The sequence below is a fragment of the Piliocolobus tephrosceles genome, chromosome 15, assembly GCF_002776525.5.
Source record: "Piliocolobus tephrosceles isolate RC106 chromosome 15, ASM277652v3, whole genome shotgun sequence".
Taxonomy (NCBI): domain Eukaryota; kingdom Metazoa; phylum Chordata; class Mammalia; order Primates; family Cercopithecidae; genus Piliocolobus; species Piliocolobus tephrosceles.
Genome location: NC_045448.1, coordinates 29016582 through 29030444, shown reverse-complemented (window position 1 = coordinate 29030444; position 13863 = coordinate 29016582). Strand labels below are relative to the sequence as shown.

Here is a 13863-nt window from a genome sequence, read left to right as displayed (position 1 = left end):
GCCCAGCCATTAGAATCACCTGGAGTTAAAAGAAAAGAATACAGCTGCCTAGGCCTCACCTCAGACCAAGTGAATCAAAATCCCTGTGGGGTGGGGGTAGACCTCAGTATTTTTTAAGTCTTGCCAGATTATTCTGAAGCACAATGAGAGGGGAGAAACATTTACTAACTCAGAAGGTAGGAGATAATAAAGGGAGGAGAAAACAGAATGAGAGATTTTGTTCCTGGACCAAACTGAGGGTCGGGCTGCTATTTCTCGTGGCCCAATAACAAGATACAGATGAACCAGGGAGGAAGAGAGTTTATTTCCGTAATTGGTTACAGGGAGAAGGCCTGGAAAATATCGCCAGAACAACTCAAATTACAAAGTTTTCCAGAGCTTACATACCTTCTAAGCTACATGTCTGTGTGTAAGTGTGCATTCATCTAAAGACATAAGTGATTAACTTCTTTTAATCTTTAGCTAAGATCTAAGTCCTAAAGCCCTTCCTCTGGAGCCTCAATAAATTTACTGAATCTAAATGGGTCCAGGTGCTGAGGTGATTACCCTTAGCTTGTCTCCTGCTAAATCATGGAGGTTGGGGAGTTCCTTCAGACCCCCAATAAACTTGTTTGTGGAGGCCTGGGGAGTTTCTTTGGACCCCTAGTAAAACTTGTTTAATCCTAAACCGGTCCCACTAAGAATTCCTCATTATCTCGTCATGCTTCAAGGCCCAGGAGAGGCCTAGGCAAAACTCTTGGTGGGCTTTTGTTACATTCCAGCCTTTGTATAAGGACACCAGCTCTCTCAGCTTTTCATGTTTAACTTAACCATTCGGTCCGTATTGAAACGGTTGTTATGGAGGTCTGCACTAGTGAGACCTGGCCTGCCACAATGGGACCGATAGGAAAAGTTTCCTAAAATCTCAGAAAATTCTACCTGATGTAAAAGGGAGTCCTGGCAGCTACAGCTCTCAGACAAGTCTTCAGTCTGAGTCTCACTCTAAACCGAGTACACCCATTTTTCTAAGAAAGAAAATGAGTTTTTAAAATTATTTTTCTCTTTTCCCCATTTCCCCTTGTTCCCCACTTCCTACTTAGCTCTTTAGAAATGCGACTGTAACCTTTGACCTCTTTCACCAGACTCTCCCTACAGGGCAGTTTCATCTAACTGTGTGCTTAGAAGCTCCAGAGCGGAACTTGCACCCACCGGGAAACTGCCTGGAGACACAACAGTCGATTAATAACCCAAAGTATGCCCACTACGAAACTCCCTCGCACCTAAAGAGCTTCAGCCACCTTTACAACCTCGTTCTGCCCACAAAGATGCCAACTCGACCACCCGTTACATAAGTCATCAAAGCGAGTATGTGGACTGCCCACCTGCCTGCTTCCTCTCCTGCATGCCATTCGTGCCAGCACCCCACCCCCCGCTTTAAAAGTGACTGCTTTCTGCTCCAAAAACGACTCAGTACCCTTCAAGGCAGCTTCTTCCCCTAAACTAGTTTTGGAATAAAAAGTCAGTTTCTTTATACCAGGCCTCCCTTTTGTTCACTGGAGTCTGCAAGCAGTGAGTGACTGAACCTGCATTTTTTGTTACATAGAGAGAGAGACAGAGAATCTTCCATCGTTAGAGGCTGTATTCCCACCCCCAAGAGCATTTCATGTAAGTGGAGTTCCTGGCCGCACACAAAGCCAAGCAAAGGATGTGTGGGCTCAGCTCCAGCCCCAGCTCTCAGGACAATCTTCATTTCCCATGACAGGCCATCCCATTAGATTCCCACAGGTATTCCCAACAGGCCCGGGGCCAGGTTACCAACATGCTGTCTTCCCTTCATTTTCAAAGTAATGAGGTAAGGAAACCTTTGGAGATGGAAATTTCCCAAGGTACACCGGAGCCACCCAGTGCCTCCCAGCAGCGTCACGCCACAGGTGTGATTAATAAAACCTGAACTAATGAGGGAAAAGAACAGTGCAAAGATGTATTCTGCACTTTTCCAGTGTTTTCAGCTGCTTTCAACGCCTCCACCCCGAGAGTGGGTGGAGGCCCCTGGGATGGGAAACTTCCTGTGTGAGAACAGACATGGAAGGCAGGAGGGCAGGACAGTGCTGCTGAGCTTCATTTCTGCCGTCAAAATCCCCGCCAGACTCTACATCCCTGGCCTCCTAGGGATCTAAAAAATCCTGAAATGTTCTCATACATTCTAGGATAAAAGCAGAAAATGCAAGTCTCCTCACCTAACCAAAAACATTTGCTCAGATGACAGGCAAACGCAATTCATTAAATTGTGCAACACTTAAAACATTTACTGTCAGCCTCTTGGGCATTTTTGGAGGGCTGCCTGTCTAGCAGACCTTTAACCTGGTTCAGTCAGAATCAACAAAGAGCTAGATGGTCACAGGGAAGCCCCTGCTGGGGTCACAATCAGGTGAGAAGCAGCTCACTGGACTAGAATTACCCAAAGTCACTCGTAAGCCGCCTATGACAAGCCCAAGGCTCGGGATGACTTGCATGCCCAACCTCACCCCAGGGCTTAAGGAGGAGCCGGCCTAACTACACCTGCCACACAGGCAAGATGGGAAAGTGGCTTCCTCAGCCTGGCAGGGTCTGGAAATACATAAGTGAGTAGATTCGGGACTTTCCAGAGCCAGACTCCCCAGGAGAGGCTCAGAACAGGGATGTGGAATAGATGTTAGGTCTAGGGGGCAGGTGATAGTGGAAAGAGGTTCTACTGGGGAAGGACAGGGGAGGCAGGTATCTGCCAGAAAACTTGCTGGCAGGATGAGGCTGGGCCCTCAGGGCCTCGGTCATCTGCATCTGCCCCAGCATGTGGCTGCAGGCTGGGCTCCCCTGCAAGAGCTGGGATGCTGCCCCTTCAGCCTTTGTCTTACCAGGCCTGCCTTGCCTATGCATTTGAGGTCATGGCCTTAGCTGTAACTCTTTCTGGTCACACAGTTGTTAACCTGCCACTGGCCCCAGCCAAGGCAGAACCACTCCTACCTAATGTGTCCAGAGCCTGAGCCCCAGATTTCCCTCTGCAACTGCCACGACCCCATTTCACTGGCTGCTCCCCCAGGGGCCAACACCTTCCCTGCTTCCACAAGTCCTGGCCTATGCTGTGCCCACACGCCCCTCCAGCTTCTGATGTGGCCCACAATCGCAGCCTGTGCAGTTTCAGAGACTCGGCAGCATCTGCATACCGGTAGCACTTTATGCTCTGCATGCATCCCCATTTAGGGTATTTTGATGGCAAAGCATTGTCTAGTCCTCTTCAGAACTAGCCAGAACTCCAACTTCTACAGAAGGCTTTTAGTGATGCAAATCTCAAATTCCCCTTGTCTTTTGATAAGCTTCGCAGATCCCATCAGAAGGTTCCCACAGGACCAACAGACGCGCGCTGCAGCTTTTGCAGGGCAGAAGCACGATGTCCCAGAACACATTTGTTACACTCACCTCCAATCAGGCCCATAACAAATGAACTGGATTCCATGACCACCTCGGGCTGTGGGTTTCGGGAGGGCTTGCCCAGCAACTCACAGATGGACGACTATCGTCTCCAGCGGGCTGCAGCTTGCAGGGCTGTGCTACCCTGTTTCTTCCTAACTCTTAACACTGTCTGCAACTGGTTTTGCTGCTGTCACATTTCATTTTGTTCATCACAAACCTAGTCACTGGAAAATTCTCTGTGATTAAAAAAAGTACAAGATAATAAAACCTTAGGAAAATAAGTAATTCTTTTATTTCTACTTCAAAATATACCATGTACATCTGGAACTCTAAAGGGGAAAGTAACCAGGAGAATATTCCATCACAAAAATAAGATAAAAAATAATAATTGCCCATTTCAGATCCATCTTTAATCCAGCTGAAAAGGGTATGAGCTGCCAGTTGTCTTGCTGTCAGGGGCCACCCCTCTGTTAGTGGCCTTGTGGCTGCCTCCCAAGGACTCTGAGTCTAAGAGTTCCCGGAGCGTCTTGAGGACGTGCTTTGGCCGGCTGGCGGCGAAGTCCAGTAGGCGGGGGCCCATGTGCTCCTGGAGGCTCCTGGACAGCCGGCTCACCACCCCGCGGATGATCCCGCTGGGTCCAGGCAGGGTGCCATTCCCGGTGGTGGTGGTCAGGAAGTGCCAGAGGATGGGAAGGACATGCCGCTCTACAGCTTGAGGCTTCCGGGGATAAACTGAGGCCACCAGCACTGTCAGGCAGAAAAGGAGAGTCAGGCACTTGAGCCAGGCACTCTCTCCCTCTCCCACTTCCCTCTCTTGGGACACCAACTTTGTCCCCCAAAGGGCTGGCAACCCAGCAGGTGCAGTACCTAAGGATCATGACTCATTTAGGGGCCTACGAAAATGTGTTAGTTTCTTTTAACATTAGTAGAAAATATATGAATATATCCAACTGATTTATATCTGTGCTTACACCAACCAGTCAGAAACTATAATTTTTAAAAGTTTTATGGAGAAAGGGGCACGCAAAGGCAGAAATATGCAGAATCTCTGACAATCATAATGGTTCCTTCAGCCCAGGGAACAGGAAAGAGGCAGGGACACCTGGTTACAATCCTGTCCCCATCAGCTGTGTCAGCCTGAGGAAGCCAGCTGACCTTTCTGAGCCTTTTCCAAACCCATAGTGTAAGGATAAAAATGCTGAACCAACCTCTCAAGTCTGTTAGAAATTCGATAATAAATATACATACAGTGCCTACCTGTAGGCAGGCAGGTGACAAATAGTAACTATAGTAATACTGCATTTATCCACATCACCACCTATGGAAGTCCACACAAATACAGAGAAAAACTACTGGAGAGGGAAATCCAGACCCTCTCGCATGAAGCATGCTGGCAGACGAGACAGCTGGGAGGGGAGGAGCCCAGCACAGCCTCCCGGGTGCCCGGATGCCAAACCTCAGGACCAGACCAGAGGCAGAGGCATGAACGTGCTTGTGAACCAGCAAGCTCTACACAGACCATTCCAGTGATGAGCCCCCAAATCTGGTATCCCAAGGCCCCCAACCCTCTCTTTATTTATTTATTTATTTATTTATTTATTTATTTATTTATTTATTTATTTTGAAACGGAGTCTTGCTCTGTCGCCCAGGCTGGAGTGCAGTGGCCGCATCTCAGCTCACTGCAAGCTCCGCCTCCCAGGTTTACGCCATTCTCCTGCCTCAGCCTCCTGAGTAGCTGGGACTACAGGCACCCGCCACCTCGCCGGCTAGTTTTCTGTATTTTTTTAGCAGAGACGGGGTTTCACCATGTTAGCCAGGATGGTCTCGATCTCCTGAACTCGTGATCCGCCCGTCTCGGCCTCCCAAAGTGGTGGGATTACAGGCTTGAGCCACCACACCCAGCCCCCCAACCCTCTCTAAACCCCAGAAAACCCAGAAGCCAGCTCAATCTGCCAACCAGCTCTTCATCATCTGAGTAAATGCCAGGGCTATGGCCACATCAAAACCACATCAAGGGCTCTCCTGAGTCCCCAGAAGGGCTGCTCGGGCCTTCAGCTGTGGCCGCATTATCCTAAGCGCATTAGCACTAACGAAGCTGGCTTTGCGATTCACATGCTCTGCCCGTCATCCTGCCGAAGGATAAGTGCTGGAGCAGGCAAACACCACCAACAGCAGTGCTTTATGGATTTTGTGGGCCGGGAATTCTGTGGAAAACAGTTTCCATATCCTGGAAACTGCCTGAGCCCAAGGTTCAGAGCGTCACATCACAGCTCCATTTCATGCTCACAGCACCCCCGAGAGGCAGGATGCTTGTCCGTTTTCCAGAGGAGGAAAGCAAGACTCAAATCCAGGCAAAGGGCAAAGCAGAGGACAGAGGCCAATCTGCCTGGACTCCAAAGTCCACACTCTTTCTACCTCACGCTGTCCCCAAATTTCTAGGGATTCCATATTTCCGAGGCTGACCTGGAGCTTTATTTTTTGTTTATTTATTGAGACAGTGTCTTGCTCTGTCACCCAGGCTGGAGTAGAGTGGCACAATCACGGTTCACTACAGCCTCGACCTCCTGAGCTCAAGTGATTCTCCTGCCTCAGCCTCCCCAGCAGCTGGGACCACAGGCATGCACCTCCACGCTCAGTTAATTTTTTTTTTAACTTTTTTGTAGAGATGGGGGGGTCTCATTATGTTACCCAGGCTGGTCTTGAACTCCTGGTCTCAAACAATCTGCCCATCTTGACCTCCCAAAGTGCTGGGATTACAGGTGTGAGCCACCATGTTTTATTTTTCATGAAACTGCAATTTGTCTTTCCTTCACTAGGACCACATCATCTAATCCCCTAGGATATCTTCCCCTGAGAGCCCCACAGGGCCCTCTGATTTCAAAGCCAGCCTGGAATAATGAGGAACCAGGGAAGATGCCCTGGGCCACCCTCTGGTGAGCCTGACACTCTCTTGGTGACATTTCTCAAGGAATCTTGGCTTTGAGGCAGCACCCTCGGGGCTCTTACAGGGAACCTCCGAGGGTCACAGTTCCCTCAGAGGTGAAGGTGGTCCTGATAACTGGAAGGGCAGGACTGTACCCTGTGGGTCACCCCAGCATTCCCCAGGAAAGGATCCTGGAGGAAAGGGCTTGGAGGAGCTTTATAAAGTGGAGTGAAGAGGTACACTGGTTGGAAATAGTTGAGAGTTCTGTTCCCTGTGCTTGAAACAGGCTGAGTGGAAAGAAAACAGGTGACAGGAAAGCAGTCCCTGTCAGCCCCAGGGTGGGAGATGAGGGGAAACTAGAAGGGGGACAGTGAGAGGGAACCACAAGAAAATGAATGACCCTGAGGAGCTACCTGCACTGAATAACAGTAACTCAAAGGTGTCCTCAATCCCCGTGGAATCTCACCTGCAAAAATAGGTGAGAACACAGAGATTTGTATGCCCGTGTTTGTACCAACCTTTTTCACAATCGCCAAAAGGCAGAAGCAGCCAAGTGTCCATTGAGGAATGGATAAACAAAATGTGGTATGTATATTTAATGGAATGTTATTCAGCCTTCAAAAGGAAGGGAATTCTGGCCAAAGTGCTGTGGCTCAGGACTATAATCCCAGCACTTTGGGGGGCCTAGGTGGGTGGATCACTTGAGGTCAAGAGTCCAAGACCAGCCTGGCCAACATGGCAAAACCCTGTCTCTACTAAAAATACAAAAATTAGGCCGGGCGTGGTGGCTCACACCTGTAATCCCAGCACTTTGGGAGGCTGAGGCGGGTGGATCACGAGGTCAGGAGTTCAAGACCAGCCTGGCCAACATGGAGAAACCCCATCTCTACTAAAAAAGAAAAAATTAGCTGGGCGTGGTGGTACGTGCCTGTAATCCCAGCTACGTGGGAGGCTGAGGAAGGAGAATTGCTTGAACTGGGACCCAGGAGGCAGGGGTAGCAGCGAGCCAAGATCATGCCACTGCACTCCAGGCTGAGTGGGAAGAGAACAGGTAACGGAGCAAGACTCTGTCTTAAAAAAAAAAAAATTAGCTGGGTGTTATGGTGGGCGCGTGTAATCCCAGCTACTCGGGAGCCTGAAGCATGAGAATGGCTTGTCCCTGGGAGACAGAGGTTGCAATGAGCTGAGATCTCATCACTGCACTCTAGCCTGGGTGACAGAACGAGAGGCTCTCAAAAAAAAAAAAAAAGAAAGAAATTCTGACACCTGCTACAACATGGATAAATCTCGAAGACATTCTGCTGTGTGAATTAAGCCAGACACAATAAGATAAACTGTATAATTCCATTTATATGACATACCTAGAATAGCCAAAATCATAGAGACAGAAAGTAGATGGTGGTTGCCAGGGACTGGGGAAGAGAGTAATGGGGAGCTAGTGTCTAATGGGGACATAGTTTCTGTTTTGCAAGGTGAGAGTTCTGAAGATGACTGCAAAAATCATGGACACTTACTACCATTGAACTGTACACCTAAAAATGGTTAGGGTGGTACATTTTGTTGTGTATTTTAACACAATTCTTTTAATGGGGGGTGGTGTGGTTTGGCTGTGTCCCCACCCAAATCTCATCTTGAATTGTAGCTCCCACAGTTCCTAGGTGTCATGGGAGGGAGCCGGTAGGAAGTAATTGAATCATGGGGGCGGGTCTTTCCAGTGCAGTTCTCATGATGGTAAGTCTCACGAGATCTGATGGTTTTATAAGGTTATAAGGGGGAATTTTCCTGCACAAATTCTGTCTTCCTTGCCCCCATGTAAGATGAGTGGCATGATTGTGAGGCCTCCCCAGCAACATGGAACTGTTCATCCATTAAACGTCTTTTTCTTTATAAATTACCCAGTCTTGGGTATGTCTTTCTCAGCAGCATGAGAACAGGCTAATACAGCAGGGAAAAGCAAGAACTATCTCAAGAACCAAACCCAGGCACGCACCCTCCACCCCCATCCCCACCAAAGGCTGGAGGCTCCACCTGCCCCCAACGGAGCCCCCTTCTCCATCCTGCTACGTTTTATCCACTCTTGCTCCTTGAATTCTCTTCCACAGAGTGAGGTGTGTTTACACCTCAGCCCCCAGGAGGCTCACTCCACGGGAAGAGCAGCAGTCCCCACCCAAACTCAGTTCCACAGCTCACGCCACCCTCTCCGCCCACGTCTTGGCTAATTGAACTCGGGCTACTTCAGACCCACATTCCCCAGGTGCAAGGATGTGGCAGTCACCTGGCTGGCAGGTGTTGACTCTTAAGCTGGCAAAGATGGCAAGGCCCTTCTGGGGGCCAGCATGAGGGAGCAAACCCCATTAAACTCAAGCTTAGAAGCAGCTGAAGTAATTAGCAGAAGATTTACTCCCATTAAGCTGCACTATTATTAGTCCTGCACTATTATTAGTCCAAAGAAGAAAAAAATTTTCTTCTCTGTTCCTGGTGGACACGGAGTTAACAGAAGACCTATGGAGAAGCTCTTGCTTTTGAGGTCTCTTGAAAATAGACAAGAAAAAATTACAGTAAGTGGATAAGGTGAAGATACTTGCCCGCCTCTGGGCCCTGTAAATTACCCAGACAAGGACAGGGAAATCAGAAAATGCTGATTTTGAGCAATGGCAAAGGGTTCTGTGTCTGGTGTCTAGGACCATCTTACTTACCTACCCTGTTCTCCCCCAGCTCACCTGCAGCCAGCCCTGCCTCACTCGCACCTGCCTTCCCGTAAGGTAAGAGGCCACTCCAGGAATGCTGGAAGGATAGAACCCACACAGAGGCAACGCCAGGAGCCAGAGATGGGGCAGGGGAGAAGCTGAAAGGGCAGCTAGTGTCGAGGTCCTCAGCTATGCAGCATGTGCCGGGCCCGTCTCTGAATGCTCACAGCTGGGCTAGGAGGTGAGGGCAGCAGAGAGACCAGTGATACCATGTGGGATGCAGTCTTGAGAAGTACACGGGAAGAAAGTAATGCCAGAGCCAAGCAGGCATCCCCCAGGTAGAGGAAGAAGAATGGAGAAGGCTTTCCGGGCAGGGCAGTCACGTGTGGGCAGAGCAAGAGGCGGAGAGACTGGCCACTGTGTGGAGGGTGCATGCAGGCACCCAGGAGGCAGTGTCAGGGGGAAGCAGCACAGCACAGGGTTGGGGGCTTGGCTCTGCAGCCCGGCTCCCAGGATACATCCTGGGTTCCTCACCAAGGGACCTTGTGCATTTCACTTTTCTGAGCTCCATTCTCCTTTTCTCCACCAAGTGGAATCTACATCCCCCTGGGGGGTGGTCATGAGGATTCAATGATCCAGTGCATACAGCTGGGGGTGGGAGGAAGGGGGCACATCCTAGAGCAGCAGTGACAGCTGTGGGCCACTACTGTCACTGGGACTCTGTCCCCCTCCCTAGATGGGACCTTCCCAAGGCAAGGGAGGAGGCTTTGTGCAAGCAAAAATGATCATGAAACCAAGATAAGTAACCTGCCAAGGTCAGGGTTGGTGGTGGCAGATGGGTGTGTGGACACCTAAGCCTGTGTCCTTTCTGTGTTGCCACCTCAAGGATCACAAGAACAGATTTCAGCCCTGGAATGAAGTCAGTTGGACTTCTCCTGTAGACTCAAAGCAGAAACAGGATGGGAGTAACCCTTCGTTAGCTGGAGCTTGAGCAAGGCTGAGTAGATTCAGGCCGAGGCCCTGTCTCCACATAATACAGTCCCAGCACCGGCCAAGGGGTCCTGTGGGGTTGAAACCCAGCCAGTGCCTGCTTGCCAGGCTGCATATGCTAAAGGCTGCACATGGCAACTTTTTCTAATTCTCTTGATGGTGCTGTCAACTGACCAAGCCATATGCACCCACTAGGCAGTGTCTATCTGGACAGGGAGGCTTTTTCTGACTCACACAAAGGTACTCTATAGGCTAGAAGCAGCCTTGTTTGCAAGGAGGAAGAAACGCACACAGGTTGAGTGTCTCTTATCTAAAATGTTCTGTACCAGAAGTATTTCAGATTTTTTTCCGATTTTGGAATGTTTTCATGATACTTACCAGTTCTACATCCCTAATCCAAAAATCTGAAATCGGAATTGCCCCAATGTACATTTTCTTTTAATGTCATGTCAGCACTCAAAAGGTTTCAGATTTTGGAACATTTCTAATTTTCTGATTAGGAGGATTCAACCTTTAACAGTTTTTTAGAAACACTTTTGCTTTTGTACAAACCTACCTAATTTTGATTAAAACAAAGATTGTCTTCTGGCAATATGGAGATTCACACACACACACACACAAAGATTATCAAAATTTTAAAATGATATGGGGGGAATTATTTCAGGTCTAAGATAACTGGGTGAATGGTTCAACCACAGGCCAGGAGAGAACAGAAATCTACCGGAAGGCTGGGTGGGGTGGGGCTGCGGGTGCTCACCTGCCAGGCGATCAGTGACATCCAGCACTGCACGACCACTCAGGAAACGCACCCGCCCAGCAAATGCTGGTAGAAGGCAAAGGTTGTCTGAAAGAGATGGGGGATGTCAGTGGCCACACTGCTGGGGACTGAGGGACAGCACTAGGGGTTTGTAGGGCCACATACCTACAGTGCCTGCATGGGGATGAGGCCTTTGGGGGAGCTGAATTAATTTTTCCAGGTCACAAAAGGGCCACTTAAAGTGAATGTATGTAGCGTGTTTGGGAAAGAATCAGTGGCCTGAAATAGCTAAACTGGCTCCCAAACAGGCCTCATTTATTCCCACAGATCTGATTCATATTGCCTCTGCATCTCAAAATTGTCATGAGTTTTGGGACAAAATAAAGTAGATAGGTAGGTAGATAGATGATAGAAGATGAATGGATGGATGGATGGATGGATGGATGCTGGAGAGAAGATATTGGAGGATGGATAGATAGAAGATAGATAATAGAGATGGATGGATGGATATACAGATATTGTTTTATGGGAAACGGAATCACTGAGCCATGATTACACAAAGGTCAGTAAAGGGTTAGGATTAAAATTCAGAAAGTATAGCTCTTCTCAAAGCCTGAATTTGTGCTTTAACCACCAAGATGTACCCACAGCCAGTGGTGGTTTATTTCTGCACTGAACACATACTGATATCATCTATGTAATAGGCATGGAGCTAGAAGCCAAGTAAAACTCAGTACTCCCATCCCCCTCAAGAGGCTCCTCTGACAAGCAGACAGACGCTTAGACATGAACCCTGACACCGGGTGAGAAGCACTGTGCTCTTGTAACCAAGAACCTGCGGGTCTGAAGCCAGGGTGACCGACTGGTCCTGGTGGGCCCAGGCTCTCCCCATTTCAGCACTGTCAGTCTCGAGTCCCGGGAACCCAGGATGCTTGGTCCTCCTATCCAGAGCAGAAGCACCCGGCTGGCTCTGGCAGGGTCAGAGGAGGGAGTTTGTGGGTTGAAGAGCACGTATTATCATCAATGGTTTATATATGACCTCACTGCCCGGGCCTGATTTTTTCCTTACTTGTAAACTCCAGGTGGTCTGAGTCCCAGATCCAGCATGAATATACTTGCAAAGATGGCTAAGTTTATCATCTATATACCCCAATATGTCTTTCAGGAGGTTTAGGGAAAGAGGGATTTTAACTCTTTTTTAAAAAATTGTCCCAGTGCCCCTGCCCCCAATCCCTGCTCCACCAACTATCCAGCCACACCCAGCTGCGAGGCGCGGCTCCCTGGCTGCCCAGCCATGCCCATGGGTAAAGCTCTGGGGACTGAGCACCACCCCCTTCGTATCTTGAAAGAACTGAAATAGCATGAGTGTTTATTACAGAGATGAGCCACTAATGGTGAAAACACAAGCAAATGGGGTGGGGACGTTTCCGAAATAAAGAAGCTCTCTGGCTCCTTCATATTCCTGAAGTCGACTGCAGCAGGACCCCATATCTACTGAATTTAGAAGCCGCTCGTTCCTCTCCATTCTAGCTGACACCTCCTGGTTTCTCAAACTATTAAGCTTGAAGAGCTGCATTTCTCACAAAGACACACAAGGTGAGAAAAATGGGGCTGTCCTAGAAAGGTGTGCTAAGCTGAGAAATCCACACCATCATCAGAACCTTCTCCTTGTGGACTGCAGAGAAACCAGCACGCCAAGCTCCCAGCATTTTGCAACCACAGTAGTCACAGCTTAATTCAGTAGCAGGTGGGGCAAGTAACAAAATGCACTTTTCAGAGATGTGGCTTTGGGGTTTGCCTGCACCTGCCAGGGAGGTGAGGGTGGGTGGCCTGTGTGGTGTTAACATAGCAGTCCCAGCACGTGTATCCTGGGACCCAGGAGCTGACCATCTCAAAGCCAGACTTCTCTTTGCAAGGGACAGAGTTTTTAGAGCTCTGCACGAGGAAGTCTTTCCAGACTCACCTTTTCCAAGTTCCTTCAATACCTCAGCACAGAGCCCCTGCATCCCTGGAGAGGTACACTCAGTGCTTTTTCTCATCAGGCAAAAGTTTAGCTAAGACCTCATCCCTGCTTCCCTTGCTCTCCTCCTGAGGGATACAGAGGAGAAAATGTACCCAGGTGCATCTCTGCTGTTTGCAAAAGCTCCATCCACCCATCAAGAGGCTTTAAAATAATTTGTCCTGGGAGATAAATGAGATGCCAGCTTCTAGAATATTGCAATTAGCAAGATAAGGTCTCAGGGTGCATTGGTAAAGCTGTCAGTTGCATAAGAATAGGTTTTCATATGAATGGCACCTGTTTGTTTCCAGGTGTTTCTATTTGTCCCACCCCCATCATTTACCCGGGCTCAGATTTGAAGACAAGGGCTTCTTCCTCCTCGGTCACGTCCCACAATGCTCAGTCTAGAACATTCTCTAATGTAAGGAACATGGCTGGGCTTTGGTCAAGGATAGGCCGAGGTAAATACCCAGAGTGACTCAGCAAGTTTAGAGCGCAGACGTATAACTCCACTTGTTATCACAGTCATAACATGGGAAGGCCATGCCTTGGCCCTACGCCACTATGGTCTGTAAAAGGCCTAATTGCCCTGCTGACACTGTGCAGGCTTGTGTGTGCCCAGAGAGCGAAGCTACTGTCCCCTGTAAGAGAGAATGACCGTCTGCAGATGGACATGGAGCCAGGAAACGGCTTGTGTCCAGAGGGAAAGAGTTAAGCTGCTGACCCTGAAGGCAAGGGAGAGCCGGCACAGCTGTGTGTGGGAGCCAACAGACTTAGCAGCTGAGACAGGGCAGATGGTGTGAGAGTAAGCTGCTGCTGAGAGCTGCTGCTGAATAAAATCATCTTTCACCTGCCTGCAGACCCCCGCGTGTTCTTTCTGCTCATCCACCCACTCCCTGCAGACCTCAGCCTGAGCTGGAACCTGACCCTGGACACATCTAGACCTGACATCTAGACACAGCAGGGACTCGTGCTTCTGGCCCCAAACATCCCCTCTCCCCAGAGCCAGAAAGAAGTGAACTTGGGGAACACTTAAAAATGCATATCCAGCAGAGACCCATGCCAGACCATGCTCCCATG

The 13863-nt window shown here is 49.2% G+C and overlaps 1 protein-coding gene across 3 annotated transcripts in view; it reads right to left on the bottom strand.

Moving 5' to 3' along the window:
- Positions 1-3697: 3697 nt before the first annotated feature.
- TOGARAM2 (TOG array regulator of axonemal microtubules 2) overlaps positions 3698-13863 on the bottom strand; it is a 71545-nt gene continuing 61379 nt past the window's right edge. For 2 of the 3 annotated variants that reach the window (XM_031934192.1, XM_031934193.1), the window contains 2 exons: positions 10785-10871; positions 3836-4173 (listed from right to left, as the gene is read on the bottom strand). In XM_031934192.1, the coding sequence (XP_031790052.1) occupies positions 3836-4173; positions 10785-10871 (425 nt within the window). Of the gene's footprint in view, positions 4174-10784; positions 10872-13863 lie in introns of all 3 variants that reach the window. The other variant, XM_023217324.2, reaches the window with a different exon arrangement.